At 47.1% G+C, this 26,182-nt stretch overlaps 1 protein-coding gene across 4 annotated transcripts in view; it reads left to right on the forward strand.

Moving 5' to 3' along the window:
* Nucleotides 1–26,182, forward strand: part of LOC138580491 (serine/threonine-protein phosphatase 4 regulatory subunit 1-like) — a 918,772-nt gene that overhangs the window by 370,878 nt on the left and 521,712 nt on the right. For all 4 annotated transcript variants that reach the window (XM_069651072.1, XM_069651073.1, XM_069651070.1 and 1 more), the window contains one exon: nucleotides 5,499–5,657. In XM_069651072.1, coding sequence (XP_069507173.1) covers nucleotides 5,499–5,657 — 159 coding nt within the window. The remainder of the gene's footprint in view (nucleotides 1–5,498; nucleotides 5,658–26,182) is intronic.

Raw genomic sequence — 26,182 nt, forward strand, 5'->3', positions numbered from 1 at the left:
CTGTCTCCATGTGGGTTGAAAGTCCCCAAGCCCAGCAGAGGTTCCAGGGAGGCCCGGCAGGGCCCCCGTCCTTTCCCGGGAGGAGATTCTGGAACGCTGACCAGCCAGAGCTCCAGATTGGTCGGGGTGATATCCCTGGCCTTTGGCACCTGTCTTCCATGTGGGTCGACTGTCCCCAAGCCCAGCCTGGAGCTCTGGCTGGGCTGTGTTACAGCTTTTACCTCTGGTGAGGCATGGGGATGCTGCCAGTGTTCCCTGGGACTGCTGCTGCACTTGGTGATGGCCGCTCCACATGGGAGACAGCCACTCCCACGGAAACACCAATGTTCTGCTTGCATGGGGAGCAATTTATGGCCTGACCCTGCAATTGTGTACCAGCCCACCAAAATTCCTCCCCAGACTGCCCAGTCCTGCCCACACCACCAACAATTCCAGCCACAGTCCCACCCACCTCACTGACAATAGCTCCTAACCGTAGAATTATAAAAAAAGACTTGCATAACATTGAAGCTCCTCGCATAAAAAAACCTGTAAACGAAACAAAAAACATTCATTATGTGTGGTCAGGCCAGCAAAACAAATCCTAACTATCACGCTCCGATCACCGCCTCCCATTGCAAGCCATCCCTCATGGTCTAGTGACCCAACCCCCCAGTAATTACACATTTACCTCTTCCTAGGGGCAGATTGCTAGTGCAATCTGCCCCAAGTGAGGGCTACATGAGAGACCCCCATCCATTTGGGGTGGGGGGAGAGGTCTAACCCCCTTTCCATTGCAAACATCCCTGGTGGGTTAGTGTGTCCCTTCACTAGGGGCAGATGCTGGGTGCGGTTTGAGCGATCCGCGCCCAGTAATGCTTCAAGGAAGGTGTTGTTGGAAATGGGAAACTCTCCCCTTTCCATCGACACCTCCCTCGATCAAAACAACATAGAAATGCCTGAGATTGAGCGAGGAACTTATCTTCCATTTCACCGCTGCAGCCAGAAATGGTTGCGGCAGTGAAATTTACATTGTCACGTCAGCACATATTACGAACAACGACGTGACACTGAAGGAAATCCTACCCCCGGCCCGTGAGGAGGAACCACCTCCTCGCAAAGCCCAGGGGTTGGATTTAGAGTTTGAGCGATCGCTGCACAAGTGCCTAAAAGGATGGGCTATTTTGTCCTTGGCACTGGAAACGTGCTGAGGATGAGATGGTTCATCCTTGGCACTTAATTTTGTTGGGTGAACTACCGTTCCCAAGAATAGTAAGATGATCCCTGTCTTACTTAGGGTGGTGTGTGCTAGTCCCACAAAGAAAAACCTATGTGGAGTGCTGGGGGGTTACTTAGTAATTCCCTATCCCACTTATCATGTAAAATTATTTGTTACACTAACCTACTTTAAATGGCTGGTGGCAGTGATTTACTTTTACTACCAGTGTGCATTTCTATCGAGGGCTGAACCCTCAACTGCAGTACAGCACCCATGGGTGACCATTTTTCCAAAATGGCCCCCATGTCTTTTTTGTTCCGCCATTTTGTTTTAGTTCTTTCTTTGCTTTTACTTAGTTAAAACTGGTTTGAGCACTTTTTGTGTTTTGACTTTGGTGGGCTTCATCCCTGAAGCCCACCCAGGCTCAAGTGTGTCTGGAAAGACTGTAAGTAAGTGAGGGAGGGTCTTGAAACTTCCTTGTCCTTTGTCTCTAGGTGTGCCTGAGTGAAAGCAGTGCTAAGAGGACAGCCGCCCTGCTGTGTGATTGGACCCCTAGGCTGTGAATGAATGGTTTTCACATAAAGAGCATTTAGGCTTTGGGGACTAGAGGCAGTCGACCACTGGAGAGGAACATACGAAGAAGTGACGAGACGCCACCAGCACCCTCCTGGACCGCCAAGTGCCCAGTGAAGCCCTGCAGCTCTGCTCACCCCGTTTTCATATTGACTGGGAAGACCTGTACGGGACTTCCTCCCTTGGGCTGGTGAGACCAACTAGCCTCAAGACAAGTTTCAATTTGGCGCAACCGCCTGACTTGCTGTGCCTCACCAGAGCTGTAGAAGCCCAATGCCAGGGGTCCGGTGACCATTGACGAGTGCATAGTCTTGCAAATTCCGAATCCGTCCAAATCTTCTTGGGCATCCAGAGGACCCTATTGGAGCAGGAAATCTTGATCCAGAGTCCAAGGCCGAGGGGGCAAGCTTCTTCCAACCAGAGTTTTTATTCTTCATTGATGCTGAGGGAAAGGTGCCCAAACACCCAAGTGCAGCAGAAACAAGAGAAATCCATTACTGGGGCCCCTCTCACGAGTACTCCCGCAGGAGCCACCAGACGTCCTACCCTTTGTCACCACGACCAAGGTCAAAGAACAAGAGGTCTGCCAAGCTGTATCGAGGAGGAATCCATCTGGAAAAATGTTCTTCATACCACAGGTACTGTGTGGCTTGGGGTTTTCAACTTTTTAGCCAGAAGTCGTGCATCCTGTCTTGCGAAGTACTTTTTGAGTTGATCTCAACTCACCTGTTCTGGCCTAACCGCATGTGCTCTCTACACTGTAGCTCACTTGAGTTACAGTGACTTCTTCTTTCTTCTTAGATAAAGTCTTGACAAAGTAAGTTCAGAAGTGCATCAGAACTATTGACTTTGTCCATTGACTTTGGCTGTCCTGGCTCCCTAAAGGCACTTCTCTGAACCTACTGGCTTTGGGAGTTTTGTTCCCTCATAGATTATAATTGTTGACACTATTATTGCTGGGATAAAACTTTACCTGCCTCCCTTTAGTAGATTGTATTTGTTTTACAAGCTGTTAAAAGTATGTTCTAAATTTGATTCTAACCTTTCCTTCCTTTAACAACTCAATAACTGAATTGGTAACTGAAATAAGTGCAATACTGACCTTTACTGAAGTCACTTTGTGTGTTGGAGCATGTGTTGGCACAAGAAACGGAATTATCAACTTTTAAAAAATAAACTGAATACAAACTTTGATTAAATGTTACTAGTACATAAAGCTTTTTAAAGAATGCTTATTTAAACCTTGTGTATATTATAAATATCTCTATATACCGTTAAGTGTGTAAGTGTTACTTGGCTACTTTTACTTACTGTTTTCAATTATACAGCTCACACTACCCATCTCAAAATAGGCCTGGCTGCTCAGTCACACTACCAACTTGTGTAGTAAAGGACCATATTAAAAGGTGAGTTACCTAATACCAAGCAGATAAGTCTTGTGTAGTCCCACAGCAGTTGGACTGCACTACATCTTACCTAACCGGAACCGGAACCAGTCCCTTTGTCTATCTCCCTTCCACTCACCTGTGATCCTCGAACCTGGGTTTGGTACCCTACCCCTTGGTTAGCCTTGGGTCTGGAATAAAGAGGAGAACTTACCTATTCTCTGTTAAATTATTCTAGAACTTTTAATTAGTTTGAGACTAATCACCACCACAAGCCAATTGCGTTCTTTATAAATAGAACTCCTACCAGTGAAAAACATTGTTTTGTACCATGTGACATCTGGGCGCAAGGCCCTAATTCATCTTAGGGTTTCAATTTCTAATGTTTGGATACAGTATTTGTGATTGGTTCTCTTCATTTTATTGCATCTATATTACTTACCTGCATTGCTTGATTGCGTTATTTGATGTGTATTAGGTGAACCTAATGGTGATTGTATTTATATTTGCATTTTAGAGTGTTGTTTTGTGATACTACTACCAGCTACTTTAATTTAGCTACTTTCATTTTTCAGTGCCTTCTAAAGGCATAAATAACTGTATTTTTAGAACTGACTGTCTGAATTATTGTGTGCTATTCTGTGTGGACTCATTGAGGGCCCCTAACCACTCACACTTTAGACAGTAAACTTGACTGCTCATCCACGTAACTGGATTGGGATTTTGCGAACCTTCAGTTCCCTGTTCACCATAACTATGGTGGCCTCCTAAAATGTGTCCACCAGGCCATATTCTAGAAATCCATTTTAACAATAGCCTCGGCATGAGTAAACTCATGCCGAGTCTCACTCCACAGCACACCCAAAAAGCTCCTGGAAGCTTAGCTATACACAGACCGGTTTCTTGCAATCTGACTGTATGCACATTGCATCAACAGCAATATTAGTCTTCTCCCTCTAATCCTACGAATTCCCCATCCAATCAACTCGTAATCGACCCATTATTGTGCAGGCCTAGAAGTGCGAAGGGCCATGAAAATGGCAGAAGTTAAGCTATGGAAGACTCCATTTCATAATATTTGCCCTAAATGGCCTTTCATTTGCATTTCAGAGAACCACGGCTGAGAAGCTTTTATGTTGTGAATCTAAACACTTTGTCCCCTAAATACGAGCTGACATTTTGTTTTTGTTTTGCCATATCATGCGGTTCAGGGCCAAGTTTGAAAATAGTTAACAAGAAGTTTCTTGAATATTATTCCCGGAAAATGTTCTTACCTGTTCTTATGCAGCCCTGGCTCTAAAGATGCAGCCCTGGATCTAATGATCTTTGGCTCCCATCAAGCGCAAGCCAAACTAACCCCTCAATACGAATCTTTCCACATCAAGGACTTCCCAATACAGGTTGTAGAAAAGGTCAAGACACTGGGTATGATCATGGAGGCATCTGAGGTCTGATGCTCAAATTGCGCATGTCACAAAAAACTGCCTATATCATCTTAGACTATTAAGAGCGATAAAGCCCTACATTAGTGAAGAGAACTGTACGACAATAGCCAGAGCAATTATACTACCGCGGCTGCAATGCACCACAAAACTCCAACACATACAAAACGATGTCATCAGGATTATCCAGCAGAAACCCAAGACCGAACACATTAGTAATGACGGAAAGGAACGTCATTGGCTCAAAGTGGAAGACAGGGTATTTTTCAAGGCCATCACGCTGGTCCATAAATGCCTTTATGGGAAAGCCCCAGCATACCTCAAATTAAACATTTCTAGATATGTTCCAGTCCGTTCATTAAGATCTGAACACGGAGGCCAAATCACAGGAGCTGCCCACAAAAGATCCAACGTAATGGGCAAGGCCTTTCACATATCCGCAGCTGTCAAATGGAATAGTCTGCCTGTAGATCAAAGACTAGAAACCAACCTTTTGTGCTTCAGGAAAATGCTGAAAACCCTCCTCTCCAAATAACTCCCAGAACTACACTACCGTCTTTATATTGACCATGTTAGTCTACTTGCTGTCTGATGTGTCTTCATGTGACGCCCTGATGCCTGAAGGGAGACGGGCGTGATACAAATACATAAATAAAATGGTGGTGCTGAATCAGCTGCTGTGCATAAGTTACGTTGTTTTACTTTTTTCTAGCTGTGATTTCGAAGGAAATGGTGCATGTTATATGGTGTCTTGTAGATGCACTTTAGTTTCTGCTGGGGGCATAGGGGAGGAGGCATAACATGAGGAATAGAAATGTCTAATAAATTACGCAATATCCATTGCTGTGACTTTTTTATACGGTCTTAAATGCTTATATTAAATAACTCTTTTGTTGTCAGATACCAAAGTTTTTGGAGCTATGCTCTGATAGCGTTTGGGGAATGCGCAAAGCCTGTGCAGAATGCTTCATGGCTGTATCCTACACAACCTCTGGTGAGATCCGACGGACCAAGCTCTCCCCTCTCTTCATCAATCTGATCAGTGACCCCTGCAGATGGGTAAGTTGTTCGCTTATTGTTTTCTTGATTCCCTGTTGGAATTCTCCAGTTTAGGATGGAACAAGAAAGTGTGTGGCCAAGTGTTAGGGAAGATTGTATGCAGCACCCTGTGGGAAACTACACCAGCGTTGTCCTCTTGGCAATAGTCAACCCAACCTTTGGTATAAGCATGTACTACACAAGTTGGTAGAGTGAAGAGGGGTCGATGTAAGCACCTCGGTTGCAACATAGACTTTCACAGTGACAAGTATCCATATAACACTTACACACAAGGTTTCTTGATTAAACATTTAACAGTCAGTTTGAATAAGCCTTTTTTTTTAGAAGGGAGTAAATCTGTACACAAAAATGTACTTCAATAAATACACACTCAGGCTCAATAAATCAGTAGATACCCCTTTGGGATAGCACACAGACACTTGCTACACCCTTAGGTGACTTAAGTAACTAGGAGACTGGTACATTTAGAGCAACACTTAGTTTGGTGTGAAAAGAAAAAGGCTAGAGGGAGAAACAATGGTTAACAAGTTTCACAAACAGGTAAGCACATTTGAACCACCCTGCCCCCACCCCCAATGCAATGTAAATTAACCCTTTCCCAGCTACACAAGTAAAGAATGTATGACTTTTTGGAGGGACAGATCAAAACACCAAGTCAGAGGTCAGAGGTTAGAGTATCAGTGAGCCAGGACAGCCAATGTTAATTGAGCAAAGTCTAGGATAGCTGTTCTTCTTGGAGGCAAGTAAAACGTCTTGCACAATGTTATAGAGTTTTTGTTGAAAACTAAATCACTGTTGGGCCACAAGCTGGGAGGCTTGTGATGAGCAAAGCTGCACGCAAGTCTCAAGAGGTAACCAAGGCGAGTATCAACTGAGAGCTAGCAAGTTAGACAGCAAGCAGTAAGTACCCCTTAGTTTACAGTACCTTAGGTCTGAAGAAATTGGTTCCTGCTGGCTTCTGTTCCTGTTTTAGTATGGCAGATCCTGTTGTTCCTGGGCCTCGGTCGTGGCGACAAGAGGGAGGACGTCTGGGGACTCCTGCAGTACAATTCAAAGGTCTGAGGCAGCAATGGGCAAACTTCAGATCAGCGACACTTCGAGCTTTCAGCTTCTCGCGAATAGTACCACCGCGGTTCACGGATACCTTGTGGGCTTTCCTTGCTTCTGAGGTCCAGCACTCTGTTGAGGTGGCTCAGGCTTGGTTAGTCCTGCTTCGAGGGAGTCTGGAGGATCTTCCTGGAGCTTGGGCCTGACTTAAAAACGATGCACTCAATTCTGTTGTTCCTCTCTGTTAGGGAGAATTCTCAAAAATGTGCCAATTCCTCCCACCTTGGAGACTCCCAGCTCTTTTCTGAACTTTGGGACTTTGTACTTTTAAATTCTAATTGTTTTCTGTGTGTGTTTTCTTCGGTTATGAAGTCTAACCAACTCCATAGGCATCGTTTTCATTTGTGTCGCACAGCACCTTCAGTACAGTGGCACAGGGAAGTCTTTCAGATTTCCCAAGGTTTAAATACCTTCTCTGGAATAAACTACTGTTTCCCAGAGTAAGTAAAGTGAAATTGACTTTACTAGTCGTTTGACTTCATAGACCCAGAACACCCTATCTTACAATAGAGTGCTGGAGGGGTTACTTAGTATCCCCCCTGTGTCTAGATACTCATGTAACAGTCATATGTTACCCGTTCCTCTCAGAATGGCTGGCTTTTTACAACGAACTACCATGATTTTTCCCAACCCCAAACTATTCGTAGCTCTTGTAACGTTAGATTGTGGGAGCCATGTTTTTCAAGATGGCTCCCAGCCATCATTGCTAAAATGGTTCCCGGTCTACTTTTTTTGCCATGTCTTTGCGGAAAGGTCTTTTTAGAGTTTTTCTCTGTGCGCCAAACCAGGTTTGTCTCTTTGTTCATTCGCCTTTGGCAGGCTTCAGAAGTGAAGACCGCCTCTGGCTCCAGAGTGTCTGGGGTAGGCAGGAAGTGAGGGAGGTGCCCAAAACTCCCTGTGCTTAGTCTCTTAGGAGACCCAAATGTACTCTGTGATTGGCTGGCTGACTGTCCGGCAAGGACAGCCCCCCTGCTGGGTGAGTGGCAGCTAGGCTGGAATGAATGGGAGAAAACTGAATAAAAGGCGAGCCTCTTGGCTTGGAAGGCAGAGTCGACCACTGGAACGAAGGAACCGAAGAAGAGCTGGAAGAGGACTCCTGGACCGTTGGTTTGCCTGGTGAAGCCCTGCTGCAGGTCCGAATTGCCAAGTTCGCATCGACAGAGAAGCCCTGCAAAGGACGACTTCTCCCTTTGAGTTGGTGGGACCAATCAACTCCCAAGTAAGCCACATGTACACCTATCTCGGAGCTGGTTGCATTTCCTCAGAGTGCTGCAGGAAACCGTAGAGCCAGGGAGAGGGACACCAGATTGTGTGCGTTACTTGTAAGCTGGCCGAAAATGTTTGGAAGATCCCGATTCCCCCCCCCCCCGGCTCAGTTGAGTTTGGGACCTCAGAAGCAAGGACAGTCAACCTTGACAGTCACAACCAGCGTTGTTAAAAGAGCAGTAGCTGAAACGCGAAACAGCCACTGAAATTGCAATTTGCCAGTTGCAAGCTTTTGACCCGTCCCAGTGCAGGAGTCCCCCAACGTCCTCCCTTTTTTCTCCACGACTGAGGCCCAGGAACAGCGAGATCTGCAGGAACTGCCAGGAACAGAAGTAATCAGCTGCCTCTTTACCTTGATTGTAAACTACTGTAAAACAAGACTGAGAGAACTTGCCTCTCGCAGTGAAAGTGCTTGAAACTTTTGCAACTCGCAGGCCTAATCAGCTTGTGGCCCAACATATGATTCTTCTTTTTACAAACTACTTCCAAGAACTTGTGCAGAGGCTTTTCCGTATAACTACCAGAACCGCTTTATCCTATCCAAGACTTTAGCCTAGCCTATTGAATTGAATTGACTCTTCTGGTGAACTCAAAGTATCTGCACTGTCTAAGAATAATTGTAACCTTTCATGTTCTAATAACCTTTGCCTTTTACTCCTTGAAAAGTATTCTGAAATAGTATTGAAGTATATTTGTGTGTTATTGTATGGATTGCCTCCTTCTAATTAATGTTTTATTTATCAAAGAAACCTTGAGTGTAAGAGTTCATTTGAACACCTGTGATTGTAGACCTCTGTGTAACATCATTACTGCTCGCATTCCCCTCTTGAGATCAGCCTGGCTGCTCAACACGCTACCAATCTGTGTACTACAGACTTATACCAAAGGTTGGCTTGCTTACACCTGTAGTCATAATTGTGTGTAGTGTTAGAGGGTATTGCATACAAACTTTGCCTTGCACTCGGTTCCTGCAGAGCAGTGTAAGTACAGCCAGCTTCAAGAGGATTTACGGATGAGTTTGTTTTGGGGTCGATTCGTCCCACCAACCCAAGGGGAGAAGTCGTCCCTTGCAGGGCTTCTATAGTCGAGGCGAATTCGGAGCTTCGGCACTGCAGCAGGGCTTCACTGGGCAATCCAACGGTCCAGGAGTTGCAGCAAGCGTCTCCTCCATGTTATTCTTCGGATTCCTTCGTCCAGTGGTCGACTCTGCCTTCCTTGCAAAAGACCTAGTCTTTTATGCCGGTTTCTCCCATTCATTCGCAGTCTAGCTGTAACTCATTCCTGTAACGAAGGAGACTAAGCACAGGGAGTTTCGGGAACCTCCCTCGCTTCTTGCCCTGCCAGACACGCTGGAGCCAGAGGCAGGCTTCACCAGTGAATCCCGCCAAAGACAAAACTAACAAAGGGACCAAACCTGGTTTGGCGCGCATAGTAAATCCCAAGGAGGACCTTTTTAACAAATGGTGAAAAAAGTAGACCAGGGCCATTTCGATCAAATGGGCACCCATGGGTGCTTTACTGCAGCTGCAATTGCAGCACGCAGTAGAACAACATAATGGTAGTAAAAAGTAAACCACTGCAACCAGCCATTAATTGTAGAAAGGGTAACCTAAAAATGTTACATGAGAAACTAGACAAAGGAGATAATAAGTAACCCCTCCAGCACCCTATGGTAAAATACTGTGTGCTGGGTCTGTAAAGTTACAAAATAAGTAAAGTCAATTTCACTTCACTGCTCCTGGAAACAGTAGTTAAACCAAGAGAAGGTATTTAAATCTTTTGGAAATCTAAAGGATTTCACTGTGCCATTGCACTGAAGGTGCTGTGTCACAATGTAGAGAGATGATGCCTATGGAGTCTGTCAGACTCCAAAGTCAAAAAGAAACAGAGTCCAAATCACAGAAAAATACATGAGAGAGTGAGGAAAAAGGTCTCACTCTCGCCAGGTTAGAAATTAAAAGTCCTAACGTCCAGCAAAAAAGGGCTGGGGGTCTCTAAGGTAGAAGGGAATTAGCACATTTCTGAGAATTCTCCTTAACAGCCTCCATAAAGAGCTACAAAGAGTTTGAGGAAACGTGGTCCACAATTAACTTTATGCAAGACTTGGTGGAGGAAGACCCAAGTCACTCGATCAAAAGCATTCTCGGCATCTATACTGATAGCTGCATAAGCGTAAACAGTGTGTCTCTTGAGGTAGATGACGTCAAGCAATTTGCACAAATAATCATAACTATTCCTACCATATATAAACACTGTCTGGTATTTATGAACTATTTTAGGAATTAAACCATTCGGTCTTCTGGCAAATACTTTCGCTAAAAGTTTTACATAAACATTTAAAAGTGAGAGAGGTTGAATCCGGCTAGAACTTCCAGGAGTCTCCCAAGGGCCCTCCAGAAGCAGAACGACCAGATCCGAGTCCCCTCACCAGAGTGCAGGACCCAAGGAGTGAAGGAAGCCCAACCGCTATCGGAGATCCGCAACAGTGCTGTCTGCTAAGTGCTGAAACCGCAAAGTGCTGCTGAACCGAAAAGAGCCTGTAACTGCCGACGACCTCCCAAGTACCGCCGCAGGAGCCCTTCAGACATTTTCCCTCTTGTCCCCACGACTGAGGCTCACGAACAAGGGTCTGCACCGCTGTAGACAGAATCCAGCTGGACCACTCTTCTTCAAACCAGAGATACTGTTTAGTCATTGGATACTTGCCTTACTGCACTTTAGCTGTGCTTTTCTCTGTTAGGCAGAATCCTGTGCAGTTCCCTTGGGGACAACTGCAAAAAGATTAAGACTACAGGAGTAAGCAGTAAACCCAATTGGTAGCAGTCTGTACCACCCAGATTTACCTGGTAGCTGTGGCTGAGCAGTGAGACTTCTCTCAAGAAGAGTAAGGCAGTATATAGAGTATACACAATAGGGCTAAAAACACAGTGAAACAAGCAAACACTGACCAGAGCTTTGTATCAAAAGTATATAATTATTTATTTATTTAAAACACATTTTAGGTAATACACTAACACTCTAAATCAAAAGCAAGTCCAAACAGTCAGATAAAGTATAAACACCTCCCTTAATAACTATTAGACAAGTCAGAGTTAAAACACCACTATTTATTAAAACGGATGTGAGCGCGTAACGTAGATGGAACTCCAATAGTTAGGTTAAAGGGAGAGAAAAAGGCAGAGCATACAAATAAAACAGTTCCCAAAACTTTTATAAGTCCAAAGCAAGTCAGTGAAGGCAGTATACACTGTACAGCCAAAGTTCATAGGCCAGGCCCACTTTAAATGGAGCAAAGCAAAATGTGCCCAGGATCACACGGTTTAAAACGCACTAAAAGTATTTGCAGAGTGTTCACAAGAGGTTGGGGTGGTTCAAGAAGTAAAGTTAAAAGGTCTGGGGCCAACCCAGTTGGAAAGCTGAGGATTTAAGGGTCACCTTTAGCAATCCGAAGAAAGGGAGGTCAGGTGGAACACAGTACCTTAAAGAGAGAGTAAGCTCCAGCGGCGGCAGTTGTTCCTGGCAGTGGATGCAAGTCGTGGATTCGACCAGGGGAAGAGAAGGTCTCGTCGAGGAGGAACCTTGTAGTCGTTGCACTGCTCAGGGAACAGACCAGCCGCGGAGTTCGTCGGTAAAAGGTGCGTTCCTTTTATTCGCGGTCAAAGTAGTGAAGCTTGGCTATCCGGTCGCCGAGATGCTTGGCACGGGCGAGTCGACCAAGAGACGTCTTTGGAAGGCGAGGGGCGAACTGGTTAATCCCACCAGCTCAGAGGGAGAAGACTCTTCCAGCAGAAGATCTCCTTTTGTCGTCGGGAAAGTGGTGAGGTTGTTGCAGCAGGGCTCCACCGGTGGTGTCGTCGTTGCAGATGGCTCAGCTTCTTCCCTCTTCGGATTCTTGGGTCCTGTGGCGACTTCTGAAGTTCCAGTCCCAAAAGCCCTGCTTTTATGCAGAAAAACCCCCATTCAACATCCTAGCTGTCACTCAAACATGCTAAGTGGTGAGCTGGGCAGCTCGCCACTGGCCCAATCAGAACGGAGTGTGACTTGAGTTGCCAAGGCAATGCAGTCCAGGGTGCCAATTCCCCTCCCCACACATCCTGTGGAACCCAGACAGAGTGGAACCATTTGGAGGGCTTCTGTGGAGAAGCCCGCCAAAAAGTGGAACAAAGGGCTCGACCTTGGTGAGAGTTACAGAGACGGACACAAACGCCATTTTAGAAAAGCATTCTGGCAAAAAGACCCAACCATGAATTTAGTATTAAATAAATAAACCGGCGGTATCTTTTACATTGCACCAAAAAAGTGGCGCGTTTAAAATCAATGGGAAAATCCCATAGAGAATATTCTGGTGGAATATTTTGCGTGGTAACCACTGCCACCAGTCAGAAATTCAACAAGGGGGAACTGGACAGTACCCCCTTGAAAACAGACCCAGGGGCAATATAATTAACCCCTTCCAGTACTTCCACAATATGATGGTTTTGTACTGGTTCTGTTCACAGTTTAAAACTAGTAAAGTCATTGGTGACTTTACATGCCCTGGGAGACAGTAGTCAGTCCCAGGGTATGGAGTCTATGTTTGGGGATCACTATGACACCCCTGTGTTACTGCACTGAGGGTGCTGTGTAACACATACACAAAAAACAGTTGATACCCTATGGAGTAAAAGACCCCGTAGCCCAAAATCACACAAATAGTCAGAGACATACCTCAAATCATGCCTAAAAGTGGGAGTAAAAGAGTCTCGCTCTTAGCAGGAGAAAAAAAACAAACCCCAAAAATCCAGCAAAGCTGCTGGGGGACTCACTAGGTTTGGGAAATTAGCCTTATAAGGGAATTCTCCCTAACATTCTCAGTTGGCAATTGCAGTGGCTTACCTTTTTAGAGTTGATTCCAACTCTTTTTCACAAGCTTAATTCGCCTCGACTAGATAAGACCTGCAAAGGCTGACTTCTCCCCTGGGGTTGATGGGACCAATCGACCCCCAAGACAAGCTCATCTGGAAATCCTCTCGGAGCTGACTGTACTTCCACTGCTGTTGCAGGAACCGATTGCCAGGGAGAGGAACACCAGAAGCGAGTGAGTGTCTTTAAGTCGGACCTGAGCTCCAGGAAGTTCCTCCGGACTCCCATGAAGCAGGACTGGCCAGGCCTGACCCACCTCAACAGAGTGCTGGACCCCAGATGCGAGGAAAGTCCATAGTGGTATCCGAGAACCGCAGTGGTGCTATTGATGTGAGGTTTTCCCATTGCTTCCGCCGACCTTCAATTCGGAGTGCAGGAGTCCCCAGATGTCCTCCCAGCTTGTGGCCCTACAGTGATTTCATTTTTATACAAAAACATCTCAAACGTTGTGCAAGACTTTTTACCTACCTGCAAGAAGGGCTTCAGCTCACCTAGACTTTTGCTCAACTAACATTGACTGTCCTGGCTCCCTGAAAAACTCTTCTTACCTCTGACTTTGTGCTTTGCCCCACCCCCCCCGCCAGGAAAGAGTTAATTTACTTTGCATTGGTGAGTTCTTACCGGCTTAAGAATATTTGTTAACCATTGTTTTATTCCCTCAACTTCTTCTTTTGACACTAAACTCAGTATTGCTCTAAATGTACCAGTGATATATTTATGTCCACATTGTCCTAGTTATTTAAGTCACCTCAGGGTGTAGGAAAAATCTGTGTGCCATCCCAAATGGGTATTTACTGATTTACAGAAACTGTGCATTTTGAAGTTTTTGTGTTACCATATATATTGCTCCCTTCTAAAGAAGGCTTATTCAACTGACTTTTAAATAAAACACTTTCTGGGGGCTCTACTTCAGACCAAAGACTGGCTTGTCTTCCCTTCCAACGATAAGGTTCAAAACATGGTGTTCCAGATCCCTCACTATGTAGCCAATCTCAAGGTGACTGTACGGAAAGCCATGCGACTGTTAGGGATGATGGCCTCCTGCTTTTATCTAATCCCACACGCACGTGCAAGAGTGGCTCTCAAGCCAATGGTGTCAGGCCAGCGGACAATGGGACGATCTAGTGGTTGTCTCGACAGCCCTCATTCTCTTTTTGCAGTGGTGGTCAAGGGAAAACCCTCTTGCAAGGGAAGACCTTCACCTCCACCGCAGTAGACGCCACTCTCACCACGGACACATCTCTGACTGACTGACTGACTGACTGACTGACTGGGGGGGTGGGGGGGAGGGGGGGGCTAGGTTCACCTCCTTCATCAGACGGCGCACAGTTTGGTCCCCACCAGTAGCATCCAACCACATAAACCTGTTGGAATTGCTAGCAATAATCAAAGCCCTAAAGGCATTTCAAACACACCTCTAGGGAATGACACTCGCTCTCCAGGGCTATCTAAACTGTCTCAGAACATATGGAAATAGGCTCCCAAACACAAGATATTCCTCCTGTCACAACACATTCCAGGGAAACTCAATCTTCTGGCGGACGTGCTCAGCAGAGACTTCCCACTACCCGTACAGTACGAGTGGGGATTGCAAGAAGACCTTGTTCTCAATGTCTTCGCATACTGGGGCTTCCCGGAGATAGACTTGTTCGCACCTCTGGAGAACGCACAATGCCAAGATTACGCCTCCAGGTACCCTCAGAACTGCTCCAAGGGGAACAATCTGTGGATAACATGGTCAGGGAAATTTGTTTATTCTCCCCCCTCCAAAATTCCCTTTTGCCCCCGGAGTCCCCTACTCAACAAGATAGTGCACAAGATGCACCAGGAACCAGTCACAATGATTCTGGTGGCCCCTATGTGGGCCCGCCAATCCTGGTTCTCATCTGATGGCAATGTCATTCCCCCATGCAATGAATCTACCATGACCGTACAACATGCCATCACAAGACAGGGGGGAAACTGTCCATCCATGCCCGCAAATTCTCAATTTAGCACCCTGGCTCCTGAGGTCATATATTTCCGAGATCTCAAACTCCCTCAAAGATGCATGGACATACTTAGAGAAGCAAGAAAGCCTAACACCAGACATTGCTACTCCAACAAATGGAAGCGCTTCATCATCTGGTGCAATTCCAAGAGCATCAATCCCATAGACAGCTCACCGACACATATTGTCCTGTACCTGACTCACCTACTAGACTCAGGCCTGGATTTTAATTCCCTGAAGATCCATTTAGCTGCACTTTCAGTTTGCGCTACGCCCCAGAAAGATTTTGTGGTGGAAAGTCCCAGTAATCAAGGCTTAAACGTAATCCCCCCTATTTCCAGCCCATCTCCATCACTCCTTTGCTAGGTAAACCCATGGAAAAGCTGACCATCTCCCAGCTTAATCTTCACTCTGAATCTGTTGGTTGTCTCCATGACCATCAGTCTGGCTTCAGAGCTGCCAGGAGCACGGAAACTGCTCTCCTGAACATCTGTGAAGATCTGCTCTCCAACCTCGATTCCAACACCCCCATGTGTCCCCATCTTACTTGATCTCTCTTCTGCCTTCGACACGGTCAACCATGCCTTCCTGCTCAACCATCTCTGTGATAACCTGGGTATCACTGATCAGGCCCTGGCTTGGCTGACCGCTTTTCACTCTGATAGACCCTCCCAGGTCCAACTTCGATCCTTCCTCTTCTCTATCTCGATCTGTGGTGTTCCCCAGGGGTCTAACCTCTCTCCCTGGCTGTTCAACCAATACCTGGCACTTCTTGCCCACCGCATCGCCGCTCTCTGCCCCAACTTTCAGTGCTATGCAGATGATACTCGACTCATTTTCAGGCACCTCTTCTCCTTCCCTCATCTCGAACTGTCCGCCATCCGGGAGTGGTGTGACGCAAATGATCTCTGCCTTAATGCCAGTAAGATCGGGATTCTCCTCATCAGCACACCTGCGCCCTCCTTTCCTGTCACTCTCTGGCCGGCCTCTTGGCCCTCATCCTGCTCCCACCTGTGTGGTTAAAAACCTTGGGGTCATCTTCGACTCCACACTTTCCTTCTCTCGTCACATCTGACATCTCTGAGAAGTCACACTACTAGCTGCACTTCCTCCAGAAGGTATTAATCCTTTCCTCTCCTTCCCCCAGAAGCTCACTGCCTCCAGAGCTCTGGTTCTCTCTAGGCTGGACTACTGCAACAGCCTCTTTCTAAATCTGCATGCCCCTACTCTCCGCCCTCTGCAAATGATCCAAAACAGGACTGCAAGACTTGTCCTTGGCCTCAAGCCTAAGGATCGTATCTCTCCAGGACTGAAATCTATGCACTGGCTCCCAGTGGCGGCAAGGATTAAGTTCAAAACCCTGTTTGTTTATTGATTTGATAATGCGCACTAAACCCTTAGGTAGCTGGGCGCAACAGTACAAGAAGTCTCGAAGTTTAGTTACAGTGCCTGTCGCAGGCAGGTACATACATGTGAGTACAACATATAATACAGTACAGACATTTGCCATTCGAGGATATAGCTGATCATAGGTACATGTCAAGGATCAGACTTAACATTGCATATACATAAGGGAGCGCCTGCAACTATGGATTACAGGGTCCGGTGTATTAGTTGCAGTAGTAATGTTAAGTGCAGTGGTTGTCATGGTTATGTCAAGAAGGTAGAGCGGCAGTAGGGGGAAGTAATGGTTCTAGGTCGTTGGTACAGAGCCATTTGAGAGCATTGTGTCGAAATCTGGCGTAGGGTATGGGACTTCTAAGGTCAATAGGGAGTGTATTCCATGATTGCGCAGCTTTGACTGGGAAGCTGGTTCCTCCGGCCGTGGTCAGTTTAAATCTAGGGATTTCAAGCATAAATGTATTGGCAGATCTCGTGGGTCGGGTCGTAGTTCTCCTGGAGATTATTTCCGCTAAGTAAGGAGGTGCTAGATTGTTTAGGCATTTGAAGGTGATAGAAATAGTTTTGAGGAAGATTCTATCCTTTATCTTTAGCCAGTGGGTCTCTTTCCTGAATTTAGTGATGTGCTCTATATATGGGACATTCAGCGCTGCTCTTAAAGTATTATTTTGCAATCTTTGAAGTTTGTCAGTGACATAGTTGTTGGCTACTGAGTACAGGGCGTTCCAATAGTCTAATCTGGACATAAGAGCATTGGCCAAGGTGACACAGCTGGCACTGGAGAGGAATGGTCTGGCAGCGCGGATTAATTTGCAAGTGTAGGCTGTTGTGGAGGCGAGGGAGTTGACTTGCCTCTTAAGGGTGAGAGGGGAGTCCAGATAGAATCCTACGGTTTTTACCACAGGCATAACCTTAATGATATTATCATTATTAAAGGATGCGTAGTTTGGGGTTAGTTTTTTTAGGTAGGGGTCAGATCCAAGGAGCAGTATCTCAGTTTTATCGTCATTCAGGCAGAGGCCATGGGTCGCCATCCATGCCTGAATGAGGGTGTATATCTTATTCACCAAGGCCGAGTCCGCTTCATAATTGCCCGAAAGGGGTATGGTGTCGTCTGCATAATTAATGTAGGTGACGCCCAGTCTGTCCAACTTGTCAAACAGTGGCTTGGTGAAAATGTTCTACATGGTGGGTGAGACACAGGATCCCTGTGGGACTCTGCATGTTATTTGGATGGGATCGGCGCAGGTTGAGGTGGAGAAAACTCTCGTAGTCCGGTTAGCTAGAAAGGATTGGACCCAGGCTATAGCTTCCCCTGTGAAGTTGGCAGCGAGCCTGAGGTGGCTGCATAAAACTGTGTGATCCACCAGGTCAAAGACTGCTGACAAGTCCAGTAGAAGTAGCAAAGCTGTTTTTCCACTATCCCTTAACTCCTCGATTTTTGTCTTGAGGTCTAGCAAGGCTGTTTCGGTGCCATGGAGGGAGCGGAAACCCGATTGCCGAGAGCCTAGCAGGAGGTTGGCTTCCAGGTAGTCCTGAATTTGTATGTAGGCTACTCTGTCGATGATTTTGAGTAGGAATGGCACGGTGGTGATAGGTCTGCAGTTGGTTGGGATGGATGGAACAAGTGTTTGTTTTTTGAGTACGGGGAGGACCCAATATTCTTTCAGGTTGGTGGGTACTGTATTTGATTTAAAGGAGGAATTTATCAGCTTCGAGATAACAGGGGCAAGTCCCTAGCTGCATCCTTTATTATCTGCGCTGGGCAGCTGTCGCCCTTGCAGTTGGAGGGCTTCAGGGAGAGAATGACCTTTTCAGTGTCAGTGATTGAAACAGTTTTGAAGCTAAAGGGTGGAATAGTATTGGGCTCGGTGGGCTGTATTGTCCATAAGGCCTTCTGGGGACTGGGACCTCAATACCTTCAACTCTCTTCCTAAATATCTTCCTTCTCGAGCTCTTCGCTCATCCGCTCCCAACTCCCTCAAGGTCAGTTGCTTCTCCAAGCAGCGCGTTGGTGGTAGATCTCTTTCCGCTGCTGGGGCTTCCCTCTGGAACAGCCTCCCTGCCTCTCTGAAACTTGAGGAGAACCATCTACGGTTCCGGAAGCGCCTCGAGACCTTCCGCTTTGCGCCTGCTTTCTCTTCTACTCTCCCCTGCTGAATCTGAAACTGCACTGTTTACCTGGCTACCCTGTGTTCTCGGGCCTAGTCTTCCCACCCCGCACCCTCCAGCCAGTTGCACACCTGCACTGCCCCCCCCTGGCAACCCTTGCACTCAGGGTCTGTTTCTGTACCCCTACAGTCCTTCTAGCACTTGACACCCGATGTCTGCACTTACCCTTGCACTTGCCATCAGTTGGCTGCACTGTTATTATTTATTGTCTTTATTTTACGGTTATCCTATGTACTGCACTGCCCCCTCCCCTTATCCCCCCCCGCACATTTCACATTCCCCCTCCCCTGCACTTGCACAATCTCAATGTCACCTGGCCTAGTAGGATCGCTGTCTGTCTTCCCTCTGTTTCCCCTCCCTTGCCTTGAAACACTTGTGTATAGGCGCATTATAAACGCCATATCATATCATGCAACCAGTCCTGATTGGCTGGCTGGCTGTGCTTTCAGGACAGCCACCCTACTGTGGGATTGACAGCTTAGGTTGTGCATGAATGGGAGAAACCTGTTAAAAGGCGAGGGCTTTGGGATTAGAGGCAGTCGACCACTGGGATGAACACCCGACGAATAAACCGTGACCAAAGCTTGCTGCATCCTCTTGGACCTTTTGAATTATGTGGTGAAGCCCTGCTGCTCTGCTGAAACTCCTTTTTCAATTCGACTGTGAAGCTCTGGAAGGACGACTTCTTCCCTTGGGCTAGTGGGACCAACTAACCCCGGGACGAGCTCTACTAGACCATCTTCCCCGACTGGCTGTACTTCTTTGCTGCTGCAGGAACTGAGTGCCAGGGGTCGAGAAATCCGTAGTCCAGTGCAACATCTGAAATCTGGCCAGAAGCTCCAGGAGTCTCCTAAAGACCTTCCAGAAGTGGGACAACCGGAGGTCTAGTCCCCTCACCAGAGTGCACCACCCAAGGAGTGAAGGAAGCCCAACCGGTTTCCGAGATCCGCAACAGTGCTGTTTACTGAGCGCTGAAACTGCGAAGTGCTTCTCAACCGAAAAGAGCCTGTAACTGCCAACGGCCTCCAAACTGCTGCCGCAGGAGCCCTTCAGATGTCCTCCCTCTTGTCCCCACGACTGAGGTTCTGGATCCCAGGTTCTGCATTGCTGCAACGGGACAGAATCCAGCTGGACCACTCTTCTTCAAACCCGGGGTACTGTTTTGACTTGGGGTACTTGCGTGTCTTTTGAGCTGTGCTTTTCTCAGTTGAGTCTTGCAGTGACTTACCTTTTAGAGTTGATTCCAACTCTGCTTTTCATAGGCTTAACAGCTTGTGACCCCACAAGTGATTGTGCTACAAACTCTCTAACTTTGTGCAAGACTTTTTTTATCTAAGAAGTGCCTCCGCTCCATAGACTGTGCTCCAATTGACTTTTGCTGTCCTGGCTCCCTTCAGACTCTATCCCATTGACTTGTATGTCCCTGGTAGGTGCTAACTCGTTTTAGACTGTTATTGCTAAGAAAGGCTTTTCTAGATTTCAGTGGAAGATTTAGTTGTGCTCATACATACTGAGAACCTGTTTAACCTTTTCCTTCGTTAAACCTTTCCTTTCTGCAACCTCAGAATCAGCAAAGTGTAACTAGTGATATATATACATACCATTACTGTCCTTGTTAATGAAGTCCCCTCAGGGTGTAGGAAGTGTCTAATAAGCATATCCAAAGACTATCCACCCACTAACTTGTTTGATTCTGAAAAGTATTTTCCTGTATATTTACAGTTTTGCATATCTTGCCCTTTTTATAGAACGCTTATTTAAAAAGTTAAATATCTATTAATAACTGAAACCTGGAGTGCAAGTGTTACTTGATTACTTGTATTTGCGAATTTTCTTTGCTACAGCTCTACAACTCAATTTACTGTCTTGAGATAGGCCTACTTGCTCAGTCATACTATCCACTTGAGAAGTACAGACCCATACCTAAAGGTTGGTTACCTAATACCAAGTAGATAAGTGTTGTGTAGTCTCACACAGTGTTGATACATGTTACATCAATTCTTGCCTAACACTGGTGGCAGGCGGTAGGCTTGGCGTAGAATGGGTACATTGTCTATTGGCTGTACTTTTGCCCAACTAAACCAGCCACAAGGCGAAGCTCCACCAAAAAGTTGAGCAATTGTAACATGCCAAATATGGATAACTTTAATATGTCAGCCCTGATTGTCCTGACAGTAGAACAACTGAAAGATATGTGTAATATCAGGGGTCTGACTCTGAAAGGAACAAAATGTGAATTGATTGTAAGGTTGTTAAATCGCCAAAGCTTGGTCGGTAGGCTTGTAACACCTACTCACCCAAATAATGTGGAAGATAATGATGAGGATGCTAGTTTAGAGTCGAACTCCAATCTGCAAGAGCATGGAGAGGAGTCTCCCAAAGGGAGCAACCCTCTTCCACAGCCTGTCCCTGTACCTCAGTCACTTCCCGTTGGGTCCCCACAAGGACTAAATCTAAACCCAGATTATATTTCTCTTGAGAGGCTAAAATTAGAGTTGGAGTTCAAAAACTGGATGTCCAAGCTGAAACCAAACATCAAGAGGTGAAACTGAGAGAGAGAAATTCAGCATGAAATGGAAATGAAAAAGATGTCCCTTTTTATTCTGCTTACCTTTCAGGGATTTCTAGGTCTACTAGTCCCACAAGGCCTCACCTGCCTAAAGAAGCAGTGAGTAAGAATGAACCTAAACTTGATGTGTTGGATTGGCTGGGTACGTTTGAATACACCTATGGTCTTCAAGGAATACATGTGAATGATTTAATTCCACGGCTCATGTCTAGGCTCGCCCTGAATGGCTGTGATGGAGTTTGGTACCAGTGAGAAAGGATTATGAATCGGTGAAGCTGGCATTAATAGTCAGATTTGGGAAAACTCCTTCCCAGTACCTAGGTTTTGGACCCTCAAAAAGACTGATGGTACCCCTTGGACTACCTGGCTATGTGAATGTTTGAAAAACGTAGATGGTTGGGTTAAGGGGTACAGAGTACCTTTGAAGGAATTACATCTTTTTTGGCTTGAATCCATTTTTGATGCCTGCTCTCCTGAGCTGTGACAGCACTTGGCTGACTCAAAGGAAATTGATCCTAAAAAGATAGCACAAGCTGCTGACCTATGGATAGCCAACAGGGCCACTCACAAGGACTCTGGGGCAACTCGCAAGAGGGATGAAGGAAAACATCACAAGTAAGAGGTTAAAGGAAATTCTTATTCCACCCATCCAAAGATGACCACAAACGTAGCAAGGGTAAAATCCATGAGAAACCTGGTAGGTCTAGTTGAACCCTCTGGTGCCAAACCAGAGAGAGGTCAACAGAAGATCATGTGAAAGGGGATCAGGGATGTAAGGGTAAACCTTCAGGGGTCCACACTGCCTCCTTAGCCTTCATCCCTGAGGGAGAAGCACAAATGGCAAGTGCACACTTTTAATTAAAGCTGAAGACCCCATTGGAGTTCAAGCAAGTGTATCTTTAGTGTCCCTGGATCTGTGGGAAACAGAATGTGGATGTGTATAACTCCATTCCAGATAGAACAAAATATTATAATAAGGACAGTGTTCTTGTAAATGGTCAGGAAACCCCTGCCATCAGAGATACTGGGGCCAGCATTACAGTGGTAGATGAAAGCTTTTTCAAACATGAGGATGTGGCTAAGTCACCCAAAGGTCTAAACATGCAGGAGGCCCTATCCAAAATGGTTCCTATTCGCTCTCATCCAGTGCAATAATATGACTGTTAGAAGCAGGTGCACACAAGATTGGCCAGAGAGGCAACCTTAAGAGACTCTGTTTGAGGTTGAGGAGATTTCCCATACTCCAGTGCACAGCAGGATGGGCCACCCTTCAATTTCCAAGTAGAAGAGACCAAGGAGAAATCCAAGATCTATGGGGAAAAAGAAAGGTCTCAAATCTAAACCTGTTCATAGGACAAGGACAGCCCCGAGAAGACTGTCCCAGGTCACCCCAGTGACCCCTTCCCCAGCTGAGGTTGAGTGGGAGGACCAACCAAATTCTGTACAGACAGCTACTGGTGACACAGCTGGAAGAAAACCTTCCCTGCGTTGGAGATCTGGATACTAGAGACCATCCCAAGCTGCAGACTTTACTTGCAGAAGGTGGATCCTCTAGGGAAGACTTCAGCAGCAGAGGACAAAGTGACCCTCTCCCAGCTGGAAGGGCGAGAGCCAGGGAAGCTTAGGCTTTACTGGGAGGATGGCCTCCTCTATAGTGAACCTGCTGAACCTTCCCCAGGGGACTACAGGAGACTGGTAGTGCCCCAGGAGGTGAGACAACGGTTCCTACAGTTAGCACATGAGATTCCTTTGGCTGGCCACTTGAGTTTCAAGAGGACCAAAGAAAGGCTATCTCTGTGCTTCTACTGGCCCAAGATTGGGGCTGATGTAGATACATTCTGTAGGAGCTGCCACACTTGTCAGACTTCTGGCAAGAGTGGGTCCAAGAATATGGCACCTTTAGTGCCCCTCCCTGTGGTGGGAGTCCCTTTTGACAGGGTGGGAATTGACATTGTTGGTCCCCTAGACCCTCCATCTTCCTTGGGCAACTGATTTATATTAGTTGTGGTAGACAATGCTACCAGGTATCCTGAGGCCATACCCATGAAAACTGTTACTGCTCAGGCAGTGGCTAAGTGCCTCCTTGGTATTTTTACCACGGTAGGTTTTCCTAAGGAAGTTATCTCTGACGGGAGGCGGGGGGGATCAAACTTTGTCCCACTAAATGCAGACCATGTGGAAGAACTGTGGCGTGACTTAAAAGTTCTCAACAGCCTACCATCCCCAAACCAATGGGTTGGTGGAGAGGTTTAACCGTACTATGAAGATCATGATGGGTGCTTTAGAGGAAACCCTTAAAAGAAAGTGGGTTTCCGTCGAGCCAACGTCACCGCATGTTATAAGTAGGACGCACAACGCCCGTAGCCTCAGTTCCGTTTTTTCCGCGAACGTGTTTGCTTCGGAGATCTCGGCGCGCCTCGATTCTACTTAATCCTGTTCTTTCGGTTCTTTGAACCTGTTTCTTCATTGCTATTGTATGATGTCTTCGGCTTCTTCCACCCCTTGGTCCGGGTTTATAAGTGTCAGGTGTGCCGGTCCAAGATGTCGCTGACTGATACGCACGCCGCTTCCCTCATGCCTCTGGGAGGACCATGATACGGACGACTGTCGACTGCCAATCGCTCACATCGAAGGCCTTGAGGGAGCATAAGAAGAAGCTGTCGGTCGGTAAGGTGGCCAAGCCCCGGAAGTCGCATTCCACTGGTCTTTCGACGGATGATTCGAGGGGCGACTCTCCGCATCATCGATGTGAGTCCGGGGGTTCTTGGTCTGGGAGTCGGTCCTGCCATTCCTCTGCCTCTTTGAGCACTCCAGGGAGCGCCGTCACAGGTCGCCTTCCCCGTCCTCTTCTGAGGATTCCGCCCGTCGGCGGGTTGCTTGTCCCAACAAGCATTCCACTCCTGAGGAATGGGATTCCTTCCGAAAGGAGATGTTGGCGATTTTTCAATCGCAGGGCTCCGGTCTGTCCACGCCGTCTGAGGACGCCAGTCGTGGCCGTGCTAGAGACACCGCTCGTCCGCCTTCGGGCTCAAACAGTCGTTGTGACCACCGGGCGCCTTCGAGGTCCCGGTCAGACAAGGATGGTCGCTCTAGACATGCCCTTTTCAGGTCCCAGTCCTCGACGCCCTCGAGACCGCGAGAACCTGTGAAGTCTTCGAGGAAGACCTAGACGCCGGCGACTCCGAGGTCCTCGACGGACTCTCTCGAGGCCCCGCCTCCGAGGAAGTCATCAACGCCATCGGCGCCCAGGCTGTCGAGACACGCTCGGGGCTCCGCCCTTGAGGCCTGTCGAAGCTGTCGGCACCGCGCTCGACATCGATGCCAATTCCATCGACGCCTTTCGAGGTGGCTTTGTCGAAGGTGACACAGTGGCACCACCCAGGAAGGTGCTGGCCAAGGCTAAACATGTCTTTGGGCCTTTTTCTGTACCCTCCTTCCAGCCTATGGATTATATTTCTGAGGTGGATGAGGGGTCTGAGGAAGCTGAGGTTCCTGCAGGGGTTCCTGATGACATTGTTTCTGGTCATAGTCAACTTGAGGACCTGCGTCAGTTGCTGCACGACGCCAGTGGTCTAGACATCTCTCCGGAGATGGAGTTTGGTAGGCCGGAGCCTGGCACGCATGCCGAATCCTCATACCGGCGCCTCATGTCGAGGATAACGGATTACCTGGGGTGGTCTGCTCCCTCTGGGGATTTTCAGCAGGATGACCGAACTGATATCCTGGACCAAGATCCTCCAACTGACCCGGTGCTGGCATTCCATATGACCTTGCAGAGAAGGGTGGCTGCGATTTGGACTTCTCCGGAGAGTATCCCGGCAGTGAGCAAGTCCTTGCTGAAGAAATATCGCCCAGCCAGTGGCGACCCCTGCTACTTGACCATGCACCCTACTACGGAGAGTTTGGTGGTGCAGGCGGCTACGGCCCCAGCAAAGCAGGCGTCGTACCCTACCATCCCTCCTGATAAGGTCGACAAACGTTTTAACGGCTGGGCGAAGAAGGTATTTTCTTCTGGGGGTATGGCGCTTCAGGCTGCCAACTCCGTTTGTGCCTAGTCTCGTTTCACGCACACTCTGTGGAACTGTATTTCCTTAGCGGCTGATCATATTCCCGAAGGGGAGGAACGGGATGGTTTCCTTGCTATTGTGCATGATGGCAAGGATGCGATGTATGAATCTGTTCAGTCGGGTCTGGACATGGACATGGTTGATTGCGTCAGCCGGTCCATGGCGGCGAGCACCGTAATACGCAGGTTTGCGTGGTTGCGGAAGTCTGGTTTTGCTCCTGATGTGCAAGCCCGGCTCCTCAACATGCCCTTTGATGGTGAACATCTTTTTGGCAGCAAGGCTGACAAGAGCCTGTTAGGGAGAATTCTCTTATAAGGCTAATTTCCCAAACCTAGTGAGTCCCCCAGCAGCTTTGCTGGATTTTTGGGGTTTATTTTTTTCTCCTGCTAAGAGTGAGACTCTTTTACTCCCACTCTTAGGCAATATTTGAGGTATGTCTCTGACTATTTGTGTGATTTTGGGCTATGGGGTCTTTTACTCCATAGGGTATCATCTGTTTTTTTGTGTATGTGTTACACTGCACCTTCAGTGCAGTAACACAGTGACCCCCTAAACATAGACTCCATACCCTGGGACTGACTACGGTCTCCCAGGGCATGTAAAGTCACCATTGACTTTACTAGTCTTAAATTGTGAAAAGAACCAGTACAAACCATCATATTGTGGAAGTACTGGAAGGGGTTAATTATATTGCCCTTGGGTCTGTTTTCAAGGGGGCACTGTCCAGTCCCCCCCTTGCCGAGTTTATGGCAGGTGGCAGTGGTTACCACACAAAATATTTCACCGGAATATTCTCTATGGGATTTTCCCATTGATTTTAAACGCACCACTTTTTGGTGCAATGTTAAAGATACCGCCGGTTTATTTATTTAATATTAAATCAACGGCTGGGTCTTTTTGCCAGAACTCTTTTCTAAAATGGCATTTGTGTCCGTCTCTGTAACTCTCACCAAGGTCGAGCCCTTTGTTCCACCTTTTGGTGGGCTGCTCCACAGAGTTCGAGTTCGTCCTTCCTTTCTTCCGTAGGTGGTGTTGGAATTTCATTTAAGCT

Source organism: Ambystoma mexicanum, chromosome 3p, assembly GCF_040938575.1.
Source record: "Ambystoma mexicanum isolate Mex_15411 chromosome 3p, UKY_AmexF1_1, whole genome shotgun sequence".
Taxonomy (NCBI): Eukaryota; Metazoa; Chordata; class Amphibia; order Caudata; family Ambystomatidae; genus Ambystoma; species Ambystoma mexicanum.